Source organism: Mauremys mutica, chromosome 2 (genome assembly GCF_020497125.1).
Source record: "Mauremys mutica isolate MM-2020 ecotype Southern chromosome 2, ASM2049712v1, whole genome shotgun sequence".
NCBI classification, from domain to species: domain Eukaryota; kingdom Metazoa; phylum Chordata; order Testudines; family Geoemydidae; genus Mauremys; species Mauremys mutica.
The window spans coordinates 136,803,808-136,825,442 of record NC_059073.1 but is presented as its reverse complement, the minus strand read 5'-3'; the positions used below and the strand labels follow the sequence as shown (position 1 = coordinate 136,825,442).

The 21,635-nt window shown below is 49.1% G+C and overlaps 2 protein-coding genes across 4 annotated transcripts in view; one reads left to right on the top strand and one right to left on the bottom strand.

Moving 5' to 3' along the window:
• The first annotated feature begins 5,696 nt into the window (after window positions 1–5,696).
• LOC123365325 (leucine-rich repeat LGI family member 3-like) overlaps window positions 5,697–21,635 on the top strand; it is a 34,556-nt gene continuing 18,617 nt past the window's right edge. Inside the window, exon 1 of one of the 3 annotated variants that reach the window (XM_045008081.1) lies at window positions 5,697–5,830. The gene's annotated coding sequence lies outside the window, so the exon portion shown is untranslated. Of the gene's footprint in view, window positions 5,831–20,073; window positions 20,143–21,635 lie in introns of those variants that run through there. The other 2 variants (XM_045008079.1, XM_045008078.1) reach the window with 2 other exon arrangements.
• LOC123365334 (pulmonary surfactant-associated protein C-like) lies at window positions 10,884–16,798 on the bottom strand. The gene is made up of 6 exons (XM_045008094.1): window positions 16,727–16,798; window positions 15,604–15,903; window positions 14,529–14,669; window positions 13,439–13,552; window positions 12,301–12,459; window positions 10,884–10,969 (listed from the first exon to the last, which is right to left on the bottom strand). Exons 1-5 carry the CDS (start codon window positions 16,796–16,798, stop codon window positions 12,316–12,318), a joined length of 771 nt encoding a protein of 256 aa, XP_044864029.1. The 3' UTR covers window positions 10,884–10,969; window positions 12,301–12,315.

Below are 21,635 nucleotides of genomic sequence, written 5' to 3'. Positions count from 1 at the left end.
GCCGGAGCACAGCGTAATGCCAAACAAGCAAGTGGGCAAAGACCTGGACCCTAGTTACAGGATGGTCACATTGCTCAAGTTACCAAAGGGCTCAATGTCCCTCGAAAGCGAGGGAAGGGGGTGACTTGCACCCTGATTACAGGGCAGTCACTCTCACTAGTCAGCTAACCGAGCATAATGTCAAAAGGACAAAACAGCACAGACCTGGACCCCTAGTTACAGGGCAGTCACATGCTCAAGTTACCAAAGAGCTCAATGTCCCTCGAAAATGAGGGGGCGGAGACTTGAACCCTGATTACAGGGCAGTCACTCTCACTAGCCAGCTAATGGAGCATAATGTCAAAAGGATAAAGTAGCACAAACCTGGACCCTGATTACAGGGCGGTCACATTCTCAAAGTTACTAAAGAGTTCAATTCCCTCGAAAGCAAGGAAGAGGTGACTTGCACCCTGATTACAGGGCAGTCACTCTCAATAGTCATCTAACGGAGCCTAATGTCAAAAGGACAAAACAGTACAGACCTGGACGCTGCTTACAGGGCGGTCACGCTGCTCAAGGTATTAAAAGGCTCGAGATGCCCGTACAGTGTAATTACATGACCTGAGATCTGATTACAGGGAGGTTACTGTGCCCAGAGTCCCTTTCCTTCTTATCCATCTTCAGTGACTTGTCCTCTTTCCTCTTCTTTGCTTGACATTCCTGACACTTCCTTCTTGTCCACTTGTGCTTGGAGCTGCCTGAAACAGAGAGAGCACACAGGAGAGTGCAACTCAGATGCACTTATGACAACTCCACGTCTCAAATGCAAACTGAGAGTAAACTACGGATCCTGTGTGGTTTTCCAGGTCTGCAGACAGCCTGGATATTCAGCTCCTAGATGCAGTCCTCAGACACTTCCATAAGGACTCTCCCCTCCTCCTCAGCCCCACTGGGTGAGAAAAGGACCAGACCCATCTGACTCCAGAGCCGCAATCTCCAGGTTTCCCCTTGACAACTATTACACCAGGCAGTCTCCATACAAAATGAAGAGCAACTTCAGTATGATTAAGGGCAGTATGGAATTAATTGACAAGTATTCCAAAATCTATGTCAGGAGGTATACTGCCGGGATTGACTTAGTCCCAAAGTGCCACAACACCCTCCCTTTCTCAGTTTACCTGCAACGTGAGCAGGATTTCGGGTCTCCAAGAGAACAGTACGCGAGGAAGAAAGCAGGAGACTTGGCTGCAGAATTCCAGGCAAGTTGGACGCGCAGTGCGAAGGGCCAGGACTCTGGACACAGGTTCATTGGGCACCATAAATAGTATCTGATGAGACCTGTACCCTGTTTACAGGGTGCTCATTCAGACCAGTTGGCTCACTTGGCCTAGTGCCAAGACACCAGAGAGCCAAGACCAGATTCCCTGATTACAGGGCGGTCACTCGCCTCAGGCTGTGAAGAAAGCACAATGCCAAGAGACCCAAAAGGCCTCGGAGACCAAACCTTAATTACAGAGAGGTCAAGCTGCCCATGGTTCTAATCCACCAGATTTCAAAAGAGAGATGCAACCTGTACCCTGATTACAGGGTGGTCACTGGGATTAGCCAAATAGCAGAGACTGTAACCTGAATTACAGGAAGGTCAAGCTCCTCACAGTACCAAAGGGCTCAATATGTCCCATTCTGTGGATACTTGTGACATGCACGGCGTAATGCCAAACGAGCAAGTGAGCAAAGATCTGGACCCTAGTTACAGGGTGGTCACACTGCTCAGGGCTCCACAGAACTCAATATCCCCCAGAAGCCAGAGGGACACAAACTCTCCCCTAATTACAGGGCCAGAACTCATACCAACTGGCTGAAGTAGAATAGTGGCAAAAGAATAAAGGGCAGAGACCTGAACCCTGGATACAGGGTGGTTATGCTGCCCAAGTACTAAGGGATACTGCACTACCTGTGAGTCACAGACATGTGACCTAAATTGTCCTCCTTAAAGGCCAGTCATTGCCATCAGCCCACTAAAAGGAGCTCTACCTAAACAGAGCCGAAGGGAAGAGACTAGATCCCTGTTTACAGGGCGGTCACACTGTCCAAGGCGCTAAAAGATGACATCAGAGCCCTTACTCTTTCCTTTTGTGGGGAGGAGGAGGATAAATACATTAATACACTTTGAGCTCTTTTTCCAATTCTGAGAAGAGTAAAGAAAAAGCGCTGCAGCGATTTAACTTAAAAAAATAAAAATAAATAGCTAAAAATTAAAAAGCTTGCACACCCACTTGTATCACGTGCTCTCGCAAACACATCCGAACAAAACAAAGGGGGACTTCCCAGAACAGAAAGAGAGCTCATGGCAACAGGTCACTCGACCCACAGTGTTAAACTCGACCAATCTTCCTCCCCTCAAAAAAACAAAGGGAAAAGGGACAAGACCTGCACCCTGATTACAGGGTGGGGTCCAAGTGACTAGCCCAACAACCCAAAGGGGAAAGGACCTGAACCCTTCTTACAGGGTGGTCCCTCGGGCTAATTCATTAATGGAAAATACATCACAAGAAAGAAAAAAGGAGGAGACCTGAACCCTTCTTACAGGGTGGTCACTGAGCCCAAATCACTAAGGGAAACCTAGTCTTGCCTAAATAAGAGGCACATGACCTGCACCCTAATTACAGGGCAGTCATACTGACCAGGCTGAGAACAGGACACAATCCCAGATAAGCAAAGGACAGAGACATGAACCCTAGTTACAGGGAGATCACACGGCTCAAGTAAGAAAGATATCAGTAACTCCCATAAGTGAGGGAAACGTAACTCTCCCCCTGATTACAAGGTGATCACTCTGACTAGATGAATTATGGAGCATAATCACAGAAGACAATTTTAGACCTGAACCCTGATTACAGGGCGGTCATGCTCCTAAGGGCCCTAAACTAACCCTAATCCCTGATAAATGAGAGGGATTCGACCTGCACCCTAATTACAGGGTGGTCACTCTGATTAGAAAGATAAAGGTGCATAAAGCCAGGGAGCAAAATAGCAGAGACCTGTCCCCAAATTACAGGGAGGTCATGCTCCACATGGTATGAAAGGGCTAAGTATTTCCCATACTACAGAATGGGTGTGACATGCACCCCAATTACAGGTGGTCACACTGACTAGATTATCAGCAGAGCATGATGCCAAAACAGCAAGAGGGCAGAGACCTGACTCCGAATTACAGGGAGGTGAGTCAAACTGCTCAGGGTTTCAAAGAGCTCAGTATCCCCCAGAAGCAATAGGAATATGACTTCCACCCTGATTACAGGGTTGTCATCCTGACTACAGGGCCAGAACAAGGCGTAATGCCAAATGAGCAAATCGGCAAAGACCCAGACCCTAGTTACAGGTCGGTCACATTGCTCAAGTTATCAAAGAGCTCAATTCCCTCAAAAGCGAGAGGGAGGTGACTTGCACCCTGATTACAGGGCAGTCACTCTCACTAGTCAGCTAACGGAGCATAATGTCAAAAGGATAAAACAGCACAGACCTGGACCCTGATTATAGGGCGGTCACGCTGCTCAAGGTATTAAAAGGCTCGAGATGCCCGTACAGTGTAATTACACAACCTGAGGCCTGATTACAGGGAGGTTACTGTCCCCAGAGTCCCTTTACTTCTCCTCCATCTTCAGTGACTTGTTTTTCTTCCTCCTCTTTCTTGGACACTTCTCAGATGCTTTGTTCTTCCTGTGTTTGGAAGTGCTGGCAATAGATGGATATAGTAGAAGACAGACATTAGAACAAGTCCCAAATTTTCCCAACAAAAATCAGTTGTGCATTTATTATTATTTCTGTGAAAAACCTTTTATTGCACCATTAATTGGATAAAGCTCTTTTATTTAATTATCCATAGAATCTCATTGGAACTGACACATTTTATGTTTTCTAACATCAGTGCAGATTGTCAAAAACACGAGCATTTCCACAGTGTTTAGATGACCCTTCTTCGGCATCATCTCAGCCTTTCCTGCCCTAGCCCTGAGCCCCTTCTTTGATGTCACCTCAGCCTTTCCTGCCCAGACCCTGTGCCCCTTCTCTGGTGCCACCTCAGCCTTTCCCGCCCAGTCCCTGAGCCCCTCCTCCAGAATCACCTCAGCCTTTCCCGCCCAGACCCTGAGCCCCCTCCAGTATCACCTCAGCCTTTCCCGCCCAGACTCTGAGCCCTCCTCTGGCATCACCTCAGCCTTTCCTGTCCATGCTCTGAGCGCCCCTGTCCAGTGTCACCTCAGCGTTTCCCGCCCAGACCCTGAGCTCCTCCTCGAGCATCACCTCAGCCTTTTCCACTCAGTCCCTGAGCCCTCCTCTGGCGTCACCTATCACCTCAGCCTTTCCTGTCCAGGCTCTGAGTCTTCCTCTGGTGTCACCTCAGCCTTTCCCACCCAGATCCTGAGCTCCTCCTCCAGCATCACCTCAGCCTTTCCCGCCCAGACTCTGAGCCCCTCCTCCAGCCAGGGGCGGCTCCAGGCACCAGCATGCCAAGCGCGTGCCTGGGGCGGCAAGCCACGGGGGCGCTCTGCTGGTCGCCGCGAGGGAGGCAGGCAGGTAACCTTTGGTGGCATGCCTGCGGAGGGGCCACTGGTCCCGTGGCTTCGGCAGACCTCCCACAGGCGTGCCGCGGAATCCGCAGGACCGGGGACCTCCCGCAGGCAAGCCGCCGAAGGCAGCCTGCCTGCCGTGCTTGGGGCGGCAAAATACCTAGAGCCGCCCCTGCCGCTGGCATCACCTCAGCCTTTCACAGCCTGGCTCTGAGCCCCTCCTCCGGCGTCACCTCAGCCTTTCCCACCCAGTCCCTGAGCCCCTCCTCCGCCGTCACCTCAGCCTTTCCCACCCAGGCTCTGAGCCCTCCTGACCTCCAGCATCACCTCAGCCTTTCCCGCCCAGACCCCTCCTCTGGCATCACCTCAGCCTTTCCCGCCCTGGCCCTGAGCCCCTTCTCTGGTGTCACCTCAGATCTTTCCCACCTCAGCCCAAGCCCCATCCCCCAATTCATGCTGCCTCAGGTCTCTTTGCCCAGCCTGCTGCCTCAAATCACCTTCCTCACCCCCTCCAGTGACATCGGCATTTCTCGCCTGAATGTGAACCCCCCTCGTGCCCTGAACTCTCTGTGCCTGGCTGGAGCCCTGCCCTCTGGTGCCCCATCAGACACTCCCCACCTCCCTCCTCGAGTTACCTCAGTGCTTCCCACCTCAAGCCCAGCCCCTCCCTCCGCTCGTACCCCCTCTCTGGGTTTGCCTCCAGCCTCCTCTTACCCCCTCAGCATCGTCCCTTCCCGCTCTGCAGCAACCTCAGCGTCTCCTGCCTCAGTGCCCTGCATCGCTCTTTACCAACCCACGCTCTGGCTCCTACCACCTCAGAGCTTCCCACCAGAGCCCAGCTGCTTCCTGCCATCTCGCTCCAGCCTCGCCTTTGCCCCTCCTGTCACCTCACAACCCAGCCACCCGCTCCTCTTTCTCAGGCGGCGCCTCTTACTGCTTCCCACACCCCTCCGCGCGGCACTTCCACCCCTTCCTGCCTCAGTTGCAGCCCCATAGCTCTGCCCCCATGTGGGAGCCTGGTCTGAGCCCCCCTGTCCAGCCTGCGGCGCTTGTTCCATCTGGCACCAACCTTCCTGATGCTCCCAGTTGGGGGGGTTCCTGCACGGTTCTGCCGGCTGCCGGTGGCTCCGAGTGCTGGGGCGGCCTCCTTCTGCCGCTTCTCCCCGTTGGGCTCCCCCTTTCCTGAGGGCCTGGAGCAGCGTCAGCGCTTCGAAGACCAGGGGCTCACCTGGGCATGTGGCCCTCTGCCCCTGTGCCCCGTTCCGGCTCGTGCTGCCTCAGAGGTTCTCTCTCAGTGCCGCCTCACAGTTGGCACCCGCCATCCTCTAATGCTAAGCCCCAGCCTGGGCTTGAGCTGACTCAGCCTCCCTCACACCGAATGCTCTCCCTCTCGAACCCATTCCCGCCCGGCCCGAGTCCCGCCCCCTGGTGGTCCCATGTGGGCTCCGTCCAGCCCTTGTGCTCAGGGCTGATTTGGGGCCTGGTGCCATGGTGGCAGCGGGGCCTGTGCTGATCAGAGCTGGCCCTGGAGATACAAGAGGTAGAGCTCACCTCTCAGGCCATTTCCCACTGCAGCCCCTACACTGTGCCACCCTGGCCTCTTCCTATCAGGAGGTGGGGACCAAACCATCCCCTGCTGTTCCTAAGCAGCTCACAGAACCAGCCTGCACCTGCTTCCCCACAGCACCCAGCCCATCCCTGCTGCCCAGGCTCTACTACCAAGCCCCAGGGCCAGTGTAACCATTTAGGCGACCTAAGCAGTCGCCTAGGGTGCTAGGATTTGAGGGGCGCCATTTTCTTCAGCAGCGACCGCGGCAGGCGGATCTTCGGCCACCCCGGTCGCCGCTGGCATTTAGGCAGAGGGAGCTGGGGCAGGGGAGCGTGGGGAGGGCCCTTGCAGCAAGTAAGGGGGGGGGCGGCACGCAGGGGAACTCCCCGCCCCAGCTCACCCCTGCCCCGCCTCCTCCCCGAGCATCCCGTGGCTGTTTCACTTCTCCCGCTTCCCAGGCTTGTGGCGCCTAAGCTGATTGGCACCGCAAGCCTGGTAGGCGGGACAAATGAAGCAGCCACAGCGTGCTCCGGGAGGACGGGGGGCAGGGGTGAGCTGCTTCACTTCTCCCACCTCCCAGGCTTGCGGCGCCAATCAGCTTAGGCACCACAAGCCTGGGAGGCGGGAGAAGTGAAGCAGCGAGAGCGCGCTCGGGGTGGAGACGGAGCAGGGGTGAGCTGGAGCGGGGGTGCATCTCAGGGCGGAGTGGGGGGAGCGCCTCAGGGCAGGGGCGGGGGCGCAAGGTGGAAGTTTCGCCTAGGGCGTGAAACATCCTTGCACCAGCCCTGCCAAGCCTACCCTGGCTTCCCTCGTCCCCACCACCATGGTGCCATGCCAGGCACTTTGGAAGAGCCCATCACCAGCCCAAGGAGGAGTTGGGCCTCTCCCAGCCTTAGGCAGCGATTTCCCATTTGCACACGTGGACTCCACTGATGGGAAAGAGAAGCCAAGAGACAGCAGCCCAGATCCTCAGAGGTGTTTAGGCCCCTCACTCCCGTAATGGCTAAATACCTTTGAGGATCTGGGCCTGTATGGCCAAAAGATACAGCAAAAGTTTCTAGTGTAAATAGATATCCCCTGCATGGGCATCGGAAAGGGAATTACCAGCTCACTGAAATATGCTGAGGTGCTGTCAACACATCAGTATATTGTATTCTCAAGATCATTTTTTTATCCATAGAGGCTTAAATTAATCTTCTAGGCAAAAGACTTTCAACCTTGATTTAATTGTATGGATGTGTTTTATTGTACACAGAAATAAAGAGCTTACAGTTTTACAATTATATCTACGAGAGACAAAATGTCATAATCCAATACCTTTAATTTTAAACCATACTAGAGTTACATGGAAATTCTGTTCTTTATTCCCCCTTAAGAAATAGTGTATACAGGGGTTTGCATGTGTGTGTCTGTGTGTGTGTGTGCGCGTGCATGCATCTTTAGTGATAACACAAAATATCATAATAATCCCAATAGATTGCAGGGAAATAGTGTTTACAGAGGACATATGTAGATTTGTTTAAAAAAATCACATTCAAGTGGAAAATAGGGTTAGAAAACAGCAGCTGAATACACAGCTACAGGCGCTGCTTTGAATTCCTTCAACTTATCTCAGAATGCCTGTTGTTTAGGTCACCTACTCTGCAGTTATGTTACCAAGCAAAATTCAGCTTGAACTATAGATAATGGGCTGATAGTGTAATTTATTTGTCCTGCTGGTAGTTAATAATGGATTTATGGAATGACTTATTATGCTAGCCTTCAGTATTAAAATTGTATGACATTAGAAGGACCTGATTTCTTATTCTGTCCAAATGGCAATCCTCTGAATTCCCTTCTGTTCCCTTCCAATCTAACCCAAGAGATCACTTCCACAGCCCTGATTTACTTTTGCACCTTTCTTGGGTATGTTGATCAAGGTAACAGCCTGACAAGGAGAGGAAATAAAGACACTTATCACAGTGCATACTGTGTGTTGCACAATCTAAGCCATGTCAAGGCGTCTTAAAGGACATTTTTTGGTCCAAGGTAAATAAGAGCCATTTACATTTGTATTGCAACAGGGCTCAAATACATTTTGCTTTTCTCCCTTGAATGCTAAAAAATCAAAATGACAGGTGACCTTTGTGAAATGAATTAGAAGGTCCTAGTCCAGTTCCTCATGGATAGGTGTCCAGATCACAGAAGCAATCACTGAATTTGGCATTAATTAGTATTTTTGTTAGCAGTTACTGTACATTTACCTCTAGGGTGAAACATGACAGCTAATATAGAACTGGTTGGGGAACAGTAATTCTATTTTGCAGAGGATTTTGCTATTTCAAAATCAGATTTCATTCTGGTTTGGAATGAACCAACATATTTGAAATTCTCTGTGAAACAGAATTACTGATCTCCACTGAGCTCTAACGCAGCCTAGTGGGCTGCCCTAGACCTGGGGAACCTGGGGGCCTTTGAAGACCTAGATCCTCAGTAGTACAACCTGGTGGGTGGTGTTGGAGCCAGGGACCCTAACAGCCCTGCCTGATGAGGAGTCACGAGCCTGGGAACTGGGGCTCCCACAACTTCCAGGCTCCCAGCTTCCCACCAGCCAGGCAGCTGAGAAGCTGGGAGCCTGGGTTCACTGCATTCTGCCAGATGGTCTGCCAAGGAGCCAGTCAAGGTTTCTCATGGAATCCTGCCTGGCAGGCAAAGGTCCACTGGAAACGTGCTTGGTTTCTGTTGGGATTTTGTCAGAATTGACACAGTCCTGTAGAATGTTCCAATTTAAACAAAACAGTAAATTCTGACAATTCTTTTTTTCTAACAAGCTCCACTAATTAGCAGTGGAGAACAACATGACACCATAGTTTTAAACAAAGTCCAAATTAATTTAGTTCACAAAGTGACTCCTATATAGAGCCAGGTGCATTGTAATTGCCCAAAGGCACATAAAGTGGATTAAACTAATTTGGATTAAGGCACTTTTATGCTGGAATAAGAGCATCCACATCTGGAGTTAATCAGCTATTCTGGACTAACACTCCATGTAGACAAGCCCTTAGTATGATGAGTTGTCCCTGCTGTCATTACTCTGGCCACATTGTGCTAGCCCACTAGGCTGTGAGGTCATGTAAAGTGAAGACACAATACCTCATTACCCAGAAGAAGAAATAAGAGGGGTTGGTGAGGGATTGTAGATTTTATTCTCTAAAAAGAAGTCTAACACCCACAATGGCAAGCAATCTTCTCATTCTATAATGTCCCTAGCAAATGCCCGCTGCATCCAATGCAAACAGATCAGCCCATGTACAGCTGTTATTTATAGCAGGGTCCCTCTGGCTCCTCTTCCCATTGGCACAGCTCTTCCATCTGGGTTCCCCCAATTCTGGAAAGCTGCCCTATTCAGGAAAGCATCTAAGCACCCACTTGAGTCCCCTTGAAGGTAGAGGAACTTAACCATGTGCGTTGTGCTTTCCTGAATTGGGGCCAGCGAGAGAGTTCTGCACAGAGCCAGCTGCACCATAATCACCCACAGGTACAGAGTCAGCAAAGCCACAACTGGGGGTCTGGCTGAACACGTGGTGTTCCCATTCTGCTGGGACCCCCTCGGAAAGCAATGGCAGGCAGGAGATGCTCTGTCCTTTATGGATCCTGCAAAGCAAACACACGGGGGGGTGAAAAATGATCCCTGTGAACATCCTGAGCTGTAAGTGTTGCTTGGCCCCAGATGGCCCCCCAAGCATTACCTCCCTCATTTCTGCTTTTAGGGAGAGATTTCCAGAGGCACAAAGGGGAGTTAGGTGTCCACTGGTTTCATGGGAGAGTTGGGCAGCTAATGGCCCTGGCTTCCCTTGCCAATGTCCCCTTATTCTCATACACAGGCAATAACTTCTACTAGAGCAGCAGAGTGTGGACTCTCTATCAGTCACTCTCTTCTGTGCTAAAGGGCCTGCTAGCATCTCCGACTCCAAGCTGTCACTATCACCTAATGTGGCTGCTGGGGATTTGTATCTCCTTGTCTCAAGGTGAGCGTGAAGCATCCACTCCCCTTGCAGCAGGCATGCAACCTTGCAAGCTGCCTGCTGACTCTCTCAGTAGGCCTAAGGGAAGACTGTTCCAGCCTAATGGATAGTCTCCTCTGAAGGCTGCAACATTTGCCAGCTGTTCCTGCAGGGCCTCAGATCGGCCTGCAGGGTGGATTTTATTTAAATCAATTTGATTTAAATCATAATATAAATCATTATTTAAATCACTAGTCAGGAAGACTCAATTTAATCATGTATTCCTACATAACAGTGCATTCTTGTTGGTTGTTATAACCTTAATACATATTCTTCACAACTCAGAGATAGATGTAGGTTTCATTTTTAGAAGGTACACACTATACATTTTTTAAGTGATTTATTTTGAAAACTTTTCAGATTACTTTTACAGCTATATCTGAAAATGAATTATTGTTTGATTATTTCGTTTACCAAAGGTAATTGAAGCAGATATTTATGAAGTCATTGGAAGGTGAACTATCTCCAATTCAAGGAGGATTTTCTTGCCATGCTGTATTAGGAGGAGAACATCACCAGACAGACATTTAAATTGTTTTATTTAACTAAAACAACAATGTTATGTATTCTGGATTTTTTTCTTCAACAGCAAACATATAATACTGTATTTTAACAAAACAAGCATATGAATTTTTTAATTTAGTTAAACATTCAAGTTTTTAAAATCAGGTTTGTTTTTGTTAAAATTGTTTTTAACTAAAATAGTTAAATGAAATATTTGAAAAAAAAAATTAAATCGATATCAGCCAGTTCAACATGAGAAACTTAAGATATGGGCTTTTGCAGCTCACTCAGTCGTCTTCACCTTCATTTTCCTGTTTGCTCATAACCTGGAAAAGAAAAACAAGCTCTCCTGCTTTTTCAGGTCCCAAACAATTTCTCAATTTGGAAAAAATTAGTCCAAAGGAAGAAAATATTCTTTCTACACCAGCAGACGAAGCTACTGCTGTTAAAAGTGAGATTATCACTTCAACAGTCTCTGAATCCAAGTGCTTAAGTGACTTCCACCAGTTCACTTCTGTGACTTTCTTTAAAACATCATCAGCAAACATATATTTCTTGAATGGCTCTTATTCCCAAACTGGGTCTCTATTATGGCCTGCTGCCATTATAAGTTTTCCCTTCTTGTGAGAGAATGGTATGGTAGATCTCAAATCAATGAAGGCTACACTCAGAAAGACCTCAAGACTGCTGGAATATGCTGCTCAAACAGTTTCACTTTAGTTTCTACTGCCTGTTCCTCCCGTCTCACATTTATCTCCAGACTTCTCCTTGTCCAGATCTATTCCACCCCGAACAATCTTCTATTCATTGAACTTTTTGCAACTTTGCACTTTTAGAGAGAGGTAATGGATTGACTCTGTGTACACAAATTTGTAGAGGGTTGAGGTCTGTTATTTCTCATCTCTATATATTTATTTATTTATTAAAAACATTTTTGCTGTTAACAAGCATGTTATCTCTGGAGACACAAATCCACAGTTTGAGAACTGCAAAACTAAGCATCTCTGATGGTATCTTCTAGACCGAGCACTGAGTCACATTGGGTAGACAGAAAGATTAACCTAAATAATCTATACAGAAGCCCCTGGAACCGCATAAGATTGAGTCCCAATCCATGAACTATTAGAACTCATTTACAAAACTTTTCTTAAACATTAACTGAATATATTGTCTCATACTATCGAATTAGAATTTATAATCCCTACTCCATGATGAGATATCTGAGCTATAATGTATCTTAATTAAAACTATCTTTAGATAGTTTTTTCTCAAAAAGCATTTTATCAAAAAAATCCAATTTAAATTAAAAAATCTGTTTTTTAATTATTATTTTTTAAAAAGCATTGATTTTTATCCACCGTAGGCCTGGCTGTGAAGAACTCACTCCTGTGTCTGCACATAGACCATGTCCCCCGGTGCCTGCTCCCCAAGACCCATTCCCAACATGCCTGTCACACATGCTTCTACTGTAGTGTGTGTGTGTGTGTGTGTGTGTGTGTGTGTGTGTGTGTGTGTGTGTGTGTGTGTGTGTGTGTGTGTGTGTGTGTGTGTGTGTGTGTGTGTGTTGGGAGTGGGTGGTTAGTACAGGTAACTGTGATTGTTCAGCTATTGAGTACAATCGGCTCCCATTCTGACACCCATCCACAGTGCTACTCACTTCCCTGAGGCCTTGCTAATCCCAGTAGATAGGAACGTTGCTGCAGAGGATGTTAATTGTAGTGCCCAGGATGGAGCGATCAGCCAGGGGCATGGGAAACCCTTTCTCCTCCTCCTCTTCCTCCTCACTCTGCTCAGGAGTTGGGATGAGAGACTTGAGCTACGGCAGGAAATAATAAAAATTAAACACACACACCAAACACCCTGCACCCTTGTTTGCAGCAGGAATAGACACAGGCTATTGACATTCCCATATATCTTAAATCCTTAATGTCAATACGATACGCACACTAAGTTTTCTCCTAGTGCCCAATATATTTTCAGCACCTTCACTCCACCTGTGAGGATGGATTCCACATCTGGAGGGCTTCCCACAAGGCCACTGCTTCAGAAGCATCAAAAATTTCTAGCAATGCTGCCCTGGCTGGTGACATACAGGCCAGCCTGTTTTAATAGGACATGAAATTATTTGAATATAAATATGGGAGGCTGTGGAGGCTAGTGATTATAGCAGATGATGAAAGATTCAGCACTCGTGGGTTCTGTTCCCACTTCTTGGAGGCTGTCTTGTCTAATGGACTGGGAAACAGGACTCCTGGGTTCTCTTTTTGTCTCTGCCACTAACTCACTGTGTGCCCTGAGGCACTTAACTTATCAGTATTTCTCATTGCCATCGACCCCCACTTAGGGCTTTGAGGGTCAATCAGTGTTAGCAAAGCATTTCCATGCACTCATACATCACATGCTTTATGAGAGCAAATCATTCTCACAACAGCTGTTGAATGTAAAAGATCCAAATAGAGAAACAATTAAACTCCAGAGGCTACTGTGGAATCACACACCAGCAACTAGACATACACTAGCCCATTTTGCATGTGTAGCTGCTTTTGCTGGTTAAGCTGATGCATGTGCATAACTCCAGGTGTCCCTGATGCACCATCCTTTGGAGGATTTGATCTTTGGAGTCTAAGTAGCCTCTTATCTCTGTTATCCACGTACTATCTTCCACCCTCCTTCCCCCACATTCTTCTGTTGGCCTCAGATTCAGCATTGCATGAATGCCATTTCCCCCATGCATTCCTATACCTGCCTCTATATCCAGCATGGTTCACACTGAGTGTGCATTCTCAGCTGCTCACCTGGAGATGTTGGTGGAATGCCTTCGCAACGGTATCCAAGCCCTGAATGTTCTCCTTGTCCATCTTGGTAATGTAGCAGGCTCGGCCTTGCCAGGATTTGTAGCTGATCAGCAGCTGTTTGCAGACAGAGCACATAGTAATTTATAAGCCCTGGTTTCCCATCACTGCAGCTCCCTGGTATTCACCGGAGCTGAATCACCCTCTCCTACTGCACAGCCACTTCTGCTTCCGCAATGTCACCCCGCTCTATCCCCCTCATGGCACTACGCCCAGGAGCCTCCTAGACCCTTCATGGGCCTTTCCTTTTGAGACTTAAAGCCATCTGATTGAGATGGGCCAGGGTTGGTGCCATCACTCCAAGCCCTATCCAAAGTGCGGGGGTTGGGTAGATAGGAGCTGGGTCCAAACCTCATTGGGGATTGGTTTAGCAAGATGAAAATTGAGGCTTTGCAAACCCAAACCCACATTCTTATTTTGCTTGTCTCCCCTGCACCCTCCCCCACCACCTTCCATCCCACTCTGGCCAATGAAGACAACAAACCATCCTTCTCCCCTCATAGCCCCAACTCTAGCCCCATTCACTCCCTCTCTAACTTGGCTCTTCCTCTCTGGTCATGTTTCTTTTGTGGAGCTGGGTTTTCTGCATCTCTGGCAGTACCCATTTCCTCCCCTACCCGCCAACCCTGCATCATGACAGAGGAAGAGGAGACCAAGGCAGGATTCCCGTGTGCCAACAGGTGCTGCTCCTTGCTTGTCCAGAGTTCTGTGTGTTGAGCGACCCAAGGGCTTTCCCCCAGGGACTGACTCCCCTGCTCCATTCAGGGGCGTGATGCCGCGCCACTGAGACTGGAACCCCTTCTGATTTTGACTTGAAGGGCTGGCACCCAGCAGTGCCTAATAGCCTCTCAGAGTGCCTTCTGTTCTAATGCAGCATTGCCACATTTGTGCTTGGATGTCCCGGCCATGCATGGGTTAAAAACAGCCTCACTCCCTGGACAGGAGGATTCAAAGCAGGATCCCGGCCCCATAGCCTGATGGCAAAGGTCCATTCTGAAGCACGCACCCTGCCAAGCAAGCACTCTCTGCTTACATTACTGTAGTCGTACACCACTGTGCCCGGGTCATGGGTTCCTGCATCAATGTGGAAAGTTGCCACCTCTTCTTCCCAGTCCATGGAGAGCCGCAGTCGAGACTCTTCCCCCTCCAGCCCCTCAATGGTCATTTGCAAAACCTAGGAGGAGATCATAGAGCCTAAAGAGTGAGCAGCAAGGAGAGCAGGGGGTGGGAAGATATGGAAGGGATGGGATCTCTATCATCTCTGCTATGGGTTCCCTGCATCAAAAAGAGCAACATTGCTCCATTCTAACGCATTTGAAACACAGCCATTTCAAAGGGCCCAGGGACATTTTGCAGCTGCTTTTCATTTCTCTGTTGCTTCTAATAATCAACCCTGTTCCTTCCCTCAAGGCTGGCCAGGGCCCCAGAGTCTCTTGCAGAATGGGAAGGGTAAATTTATTGGGAAGAGACACCCAAGATTGATTTTGTTTCTCCTAAATGTTCTCCTGCTAACCCGACAGAACGAGCCCTCTCTATCTCTTCCCTGCTGTCCACACATATTGTGATGCAAGGTAGACAGGATCTGTTTCAATGGGCCAGGATTTCAATCAGCCCTCTTGGAATTAAATGCAACTGCAACATCTTCCTCTGGCTTGGTCCTTGACTTTGCTCATTCACGGATGCAATCTGTCCCCTCTGTGCCAATTCTGTTTCCTCCAATGAATGACTACCTGAGTCCCCTCTGCATCCAACAGGACCCCATCTGCTCTCTCTGCACCCGTGCATGACTGCCCCAGTTTTGTTCTGCATCTCCGTGCATCTGTCCCTGCTTCCTCTGCCTATTGCTAGACTTGGGCATGGTGACAGTGATCTCTTCTGCAGGGCTCCAGCAGTCCCCTGGGCACCTATGCAGGGCCATACCCTTTGCACAAGTCCCCTTTGCACCTACATAAGGCTGCACTATGGTCAGCTGCATGGATCCCCATTGCATCTGTGCCTAGCTGCCACTATCCCCCATTCATCTATAAACTGCTGCATTTGGGCATGATTTTAACACCTTCCTTTGCACCTGTGCACAGCCTCAACTGCTCCTTCTCCCCCTTACTTACAGTCTCAGTGTGTTCCTGGGTCACGTGCAGTCCCAGCAGCAGGGCTCCCAGGACGACCACAACTATCAGCACAATGACAACCACGATGATTAGGATTCTCTTGATGTGCAGGGGGCAGCCGGGGAACTTGGGCAGACGGCAGAGTAGCTTAGGGAGGCAGCAGAAGACACGTTTCCAGCAGCTGCAGCAGGACTTGCAGCTGGGGCATCCTGGGCAGCAGTTAGTGCAGCTGGGGCAGCTGGGGCAGCAGTCAGTGCAGCTGGGGCAGACGTCCATCTCTGAATCCAGAGCATTGTAGTGCTGGGGACACAAGCACACACAGAGAGAGAGGTCACTGCAGGAGGGATTGAAATGCAAAGCAAAAGGGAACAGGAGGAGGTGGAGAAGTAAGGGATGTGTAGATGACAGCGAGGGAAGGAGACAGGACTAGGGAGAGAGAGACAGAGAGAAATGAAGTGCTGACACAGGATTTGGGCCTGGGACGGGTCATGGTTTTAAGTAGCATCTTCCCTGCTCAAGAGTGTCTCCAAGTGCTTTTTAAAGTAGCGAGCTAGATCCCAGCACCATGGCTGACTCTGTAGGCAAGATGCCTCGCTAATAGCTCCAATGCAGCTTCAGGCAATAGCCCCAGCTTTCTGGGGAGAAGCACTGTTTTTGAGTCAGAAGGGTCATACCCCCTCCTTTCTCTGGGGTTCACCATTTGATAGTTCTCATGCACCCTTGACAGCTGCTAGAGTGGTTACATTTCAGAAATGTGCGGTCGGTGACTCTCAGTCTCAGCCAGATCTGCACCCAGCTGAGCATGGCATCTCAACAGGCATTGGAGGAACCAAGGAAGCAGGTGAAACGTTTTGTACATCATTATGGACAGATGCAAGTACAGAGACACACCTGGAGACATGCATACACAAATACAGAGACACACAGACACACAGGTTCAGATGCCAACCCACACCCTGCAAGCTGGGAGGAATAGAATCCGCCACTGACTCATAACCATAGCTGGGCATTAGAAACTATTGGAGCTGCAATGTATGAGCTACAGAGGATGTGGTCGCTTTCATTAACCTTTGCCCTTTGCTAAAACCCAGCCCGGGGAGGAGGGGATGAGGCTGAGGCTTACCAGCGGGTCCTCAATCAGAGCCTCCTTGATGCTGATTTCCATCTTGCTGCTTCTCCTGCGCCACTTGGACATCCCCTTAGTGTGAAGGGCAGAGAGAGACTTAAATAGGGGACCTGAGGTAAGAGAAAGTGAGGGGGGAAGCGATGCTGGAGTTCCCCAGCTCCTTCTGGCTACAAATCAAGTTTCTAATTCACTTCATTTTTGTTTGTGAACCTGTTTCCCTGGAGCCCTTCAGAGCCGGGTTTCTGATAACCTCCTGGGCCCGTGTCAGTCGAGAGTCTCCGAGGACACTTGTCTCTGGGCACATGGGCCTCTTAGTCTCCAAGAGCTGCACCATCTGGGGTTTTGAGGCCAAAGTCATCCAGCTCCGAGGGGCTAGTGCTGTCCTTCAGGCTGGAGTATCCGGCCCATCGATATGGCCACGGCCAGGCTTGGCTCAGTGCCCCGAGTCTCTGAGCTCCTCTGGCACCTGATGGTGCTTCAGATGTTCAAAGCAAAAGCCGAAAATCAAAGGCCTTTCACAAGAGCACTAGTCGTGAGTGCCTGGGGCCTTATCGGAGTGTGGGCAGCCAGCGGCCTTTGGGGAGAGGCCCTGTGTAAAACTCCGTCATTTCCAACAAGTGTTTGCACCACCACCTTGCTCAATCTCTCCAAGGCGGCGACTTCAGGAGAGATGGAAACTTCCTGGGGCTAACACTGCTGCATCCTTGTGCTATCAGGGCTGCAGCTCCTGGGAGCATGGACACCTCAGGAGCTGGGAGGGGGTGAAGAAAGGAAGCTCTGAATGGAGTGAGACCTTCAACAAGGGAAGCTTGCAGGGATGCATCTGCACAGAGATGTGGAGCATAGGCACCTTGGAAAACTCGCCCCTGGGTAGAGGACCAGCACAAGGTCCCACATATGCCCCTACTGAATTGGGACTTAGATGATGCATAGTCATAGCCATGAGTGCAGGAGACTGGACTAGATGACCTCTTGAGGTCCTTTCCAGTCCTATGATTCTATGATTGTGAAATTCACCCACTGAGTGCACTGATCTATGAGTCGTTAGAGGTCTGTGCTTAAGACGTGCCAAACTCCTAGGGTGAAATCAAAACTCTCCTTAACTTCCTTGGGACCAGGATTGTGACCCAGTTTTGTAAAGTTATTTAGGTGTTGCTGTGCAGTGCCTAACTGATTTAGCAGCCTAAATATCATTTTCAAAAGTGATTTAGGCACTTAGGAACCAAAATCCCATTGACAGACAAGGGAATTTGGCTTCTAAATGCCTAAATTTCATTAGAAAATGAGATTCAGGCTCCTAAATCAGGTAGATGTTGCAACCTTTAAAAATCTGAGCCTTCACCTTTAATCCAGCTGGCCTACAGACAACCCTGATCTCACATCTGGCCTTGACCTACCAGCTGTTCTAATCCAGCTATCTATCTATGAGTATCAATACTGCCATACATCGCTGGTATCCGAGCACCTTCCACATAAAATCAATAGCACTAGCAAAGTCCCTGGTTGATTTAATGGAGTCTCTAGCACTTCTCCCTTTTTTCAGGGTAAAAAACTGTTTGGGAAAGGGATTTTGTTTTTCAAAATTTTATCAATTGACTTTTGGGGTTTTGGGTTGATTTGTTCTAGGGTAGGATTTTTAGGTGGTAGTGTTTTATTGGGTAGAAGAGAGGGTCAGTGCTGGGGCTTGGAATCCGAGGGGGGTCAGAATTGTTTTGGGGTAGAGGAGGCGGTCAGGTTTTGGATTTTAGGGTGGGTCTGTGTTGGGGTTTGGAGGTAGAAGGCAGTGTCAGTGCTATGAGTGTCTGTTGTATGGTGAAGAGGCCTTTTCAAAGGGGAAGGTTTGGCAGTGTTTCCTACAGACGGTCAGACTTTCTGGATTTGTTTGATTTCCTTTGGGTCTTTGTGTCATAGTCAGATCCCTTGGACAGAGAATGCTTTATCTCCAGCTCTCAAGTGCTTTGTCCTGGGCTTTGAGATCTGCATTGCCCCAGTGGAGCCCAGCTGTCGTGGTGGTTCATAGATCAAAAATCATTCATTGATATAGCTGGGGCTTGATCCATTAATTGTTTTTTAAATTAAGAGCAAGGCCTTAAACTGAGATTGGAAGCTGACTGGGACCAGCGGAGGGACTTGAACACAGGCCTGATGTGCTCATGGCAACCTGAGCCAAGGAGAAGGGGGCAGCTGCATTGTGTGCTAGTTGGAACCTGTGCATCATTTTCACATTCAGATACATTGAGTTACAATGATCCAGCCGGGAGGGGATGAATGCAGAGATCACTGTGGACAGGTCCTCAGTGGGAGGAAGTTTCCTAGTGAGCTGGAGGAGAAAGGAAGGCATTGGTAAATACTCATGATACCCGATCTTCCAAGCTTAGCAAGGAGTCGAACAGTTCCAGGGGTCACATCTCTCTGACGAATGGAGCCTTCAGTGGAAGGTGGAGACACTGCCTCGACCAGTTCTCCAAAGCGTTTCCCCTTTCTGACCGGCATCACTTTGGTCTCGCCTGGGCCCAGCTGCTCTTCATCCAAGAGCTGATCTCTTGCAGGCATTCCAACAGTTGGTCTTGCGCTTTCTCCTCTTCTTTCACTGTCCCTGAACCCACAGCTGCCCACACAGACCTTGAGAAAGAAATGGTTGCACATTCCTCAACCCATAAGAGCCAGGAGCTCCCCGGCCTCCCTGCTCAAGGGCTTGGAGGAGCCTGCAGATTTGCTGTCTGACTCCTGACAGCCCTGGCTCTGGTTTCTGCTGACTCTGAGTGCTTGTCAATGGGAAGGTCTCTGCATTTTCCTCGCTCTGTGCAATGCGTTTTCTTAGTGATGTTTGAGGGAGGGAGAAAGAATCAAGTAGCTCTCAGGGCCATTTACCCTCAAACATTCTTTATCCTGGAGGGAGTCCTTGGAATCCTCATCGGCTCCATTTGCTGCATGAAGCCCAACCCAGACATTCTGTTCTCTCCACATCCGCCCCCCTCCTCAATTGCAGTGAGAACATATTCTTGATCTTCTGCCTCATTACCTCACCTGTGCAAAGGCTGATGTTGGGTAACAGGCAGACCAGGGACATCAAATAATGGAGCTGAGCTGGGGCTTGTGGACATCTCAATGGCTTGGCATTGCAACACACGGGGGACTGGGCCTGGGATGCTGATTCCACTCGGCCCAGATCTCCCAGCAGAGGCATCAACACAGAGGATGGTATCCTACTTCTCTGGTGTCTGAACGAGCAATTCATAGATTCCCAGGCCGGAAGGGACCATTATGATCATCTAGTTGACCCACTGTATAACACAGGCCATAGAACGTCCACATAATTCCGAGATCAGATCTTTTAGGAAAACATCCCATCTCGATTTTAAAAGTGCCAGTGATGGAGAATCCACCACGACTCTGGGTAAATTTTTCCAATGGTTAGTTACTCTCACTGTTAAAACTGTACTCCTTATTTCCAGTCTCAATTTGTCTAGTTTCAACTTCCAGCCTGCTTTCTATTGCCGGTGGTCGAAGGGCCGTTTTCCGTTTTCCAGGTTTGTTCCACTTGGCACTGGCCAGTGAGCTCTTTTGTTTAAGTGGTGAGTCATTGTCAGCCTAGCCAATTGCCTTGTAAGAAATCCAGGGCTTAGACCCCTCTTCCTATGATGGTATCTGCCAGCTTTAGGGGAGATTGACCCTGCCTGACAGATTAATCTTACACTGCTGGTGTTCAATCTCTGTCTGTCTCCCTAAGATGTTACAGCAGCGAGTTTTAATTGGTTTCAAAGTTTCAAGGAGGGTATCACATGAAAATTGTGCCTTTCCTGTTTCATCACTTGTTTCCTAAAGGAGATGGTACCAAGCTGCAGCGTGAGATCTTAACTTTCCCAGAGCTCGGGGATGTTCAGATCCAAGGTTGTGCTTTAGGTTGGATAGCTAAGGGGAATCTCTGTCCCTTGCCAGTTGTTCTTGTGTTCCCTTTCCAAGACTAGAGGGTGAGACCATTATACTGATACATGGATGAGCAGAGCCAGCACAATCCATACACAATCATGCTGTAGTAGTGTATGTCCACGCCAACAATGTGACACACGCACACATACTGCTATGCATGCATACACTATAACACCCCCATACATATACGGATGCCAGCACACTCACTTATGCACACCCACACCCACGTGCAGAGACGCACATACCAACACACCTCTACAAACACGCAGACACAGAGTCCTGTGTGGAAACATACACATACACTAGGACATATGCGCTCAGCTACAGACACATGCAAAAACATATATCACCAACACTCTCCTGTACAGATGCACACTGACATCCCTCCACCTCCTGGAGGGGTTGGAAAGCATGGTGAGATGAATCATTTTAAACTGGATTCTGTAATGAATGGGGAACCAGTGGAGCTGTCTGCAGGGGAGGAGATGGGTTCACCTGGCCGTGCTGTGAAGGCCTCAAGGACAAGCCAGGAGCTAGGGAGAGCTTCCTGTGCGTTGTGACCCATCCTGTTCACAACTCACTCAGCTTGCAGGATAGGTTTTGTTTGTGGTTGTGGTAGCTGCTGGGCCACCTGATGATCCCCATCTTCCTAACTCTGCAACCTGAGCGTCCAGTACCAGCACCAGGCCCCCTTGATGCTGCATAAAGAGCCTGATGCAACAGAGAGAGGCTAGAAGTACCGGAACACAGGAGTCACCTGAGTGGATCTGTCCCCAAGGCCAGTGTCTTGTTTCTGACAGTGGCCAGTAGTGGATGCTACAGAAGAAGCAGCCCCTTCATAGATCACCTGACCAAATTTGAAATTGTGTGTGTGTGTACACATATTTGCATTTCTTCCTTCTCCCCTGCAGCAAGCTGATTAGCCCCTGTAGTATGAGATTATCTCACCCCTAATTGAAGATAACAACAGGGCTGG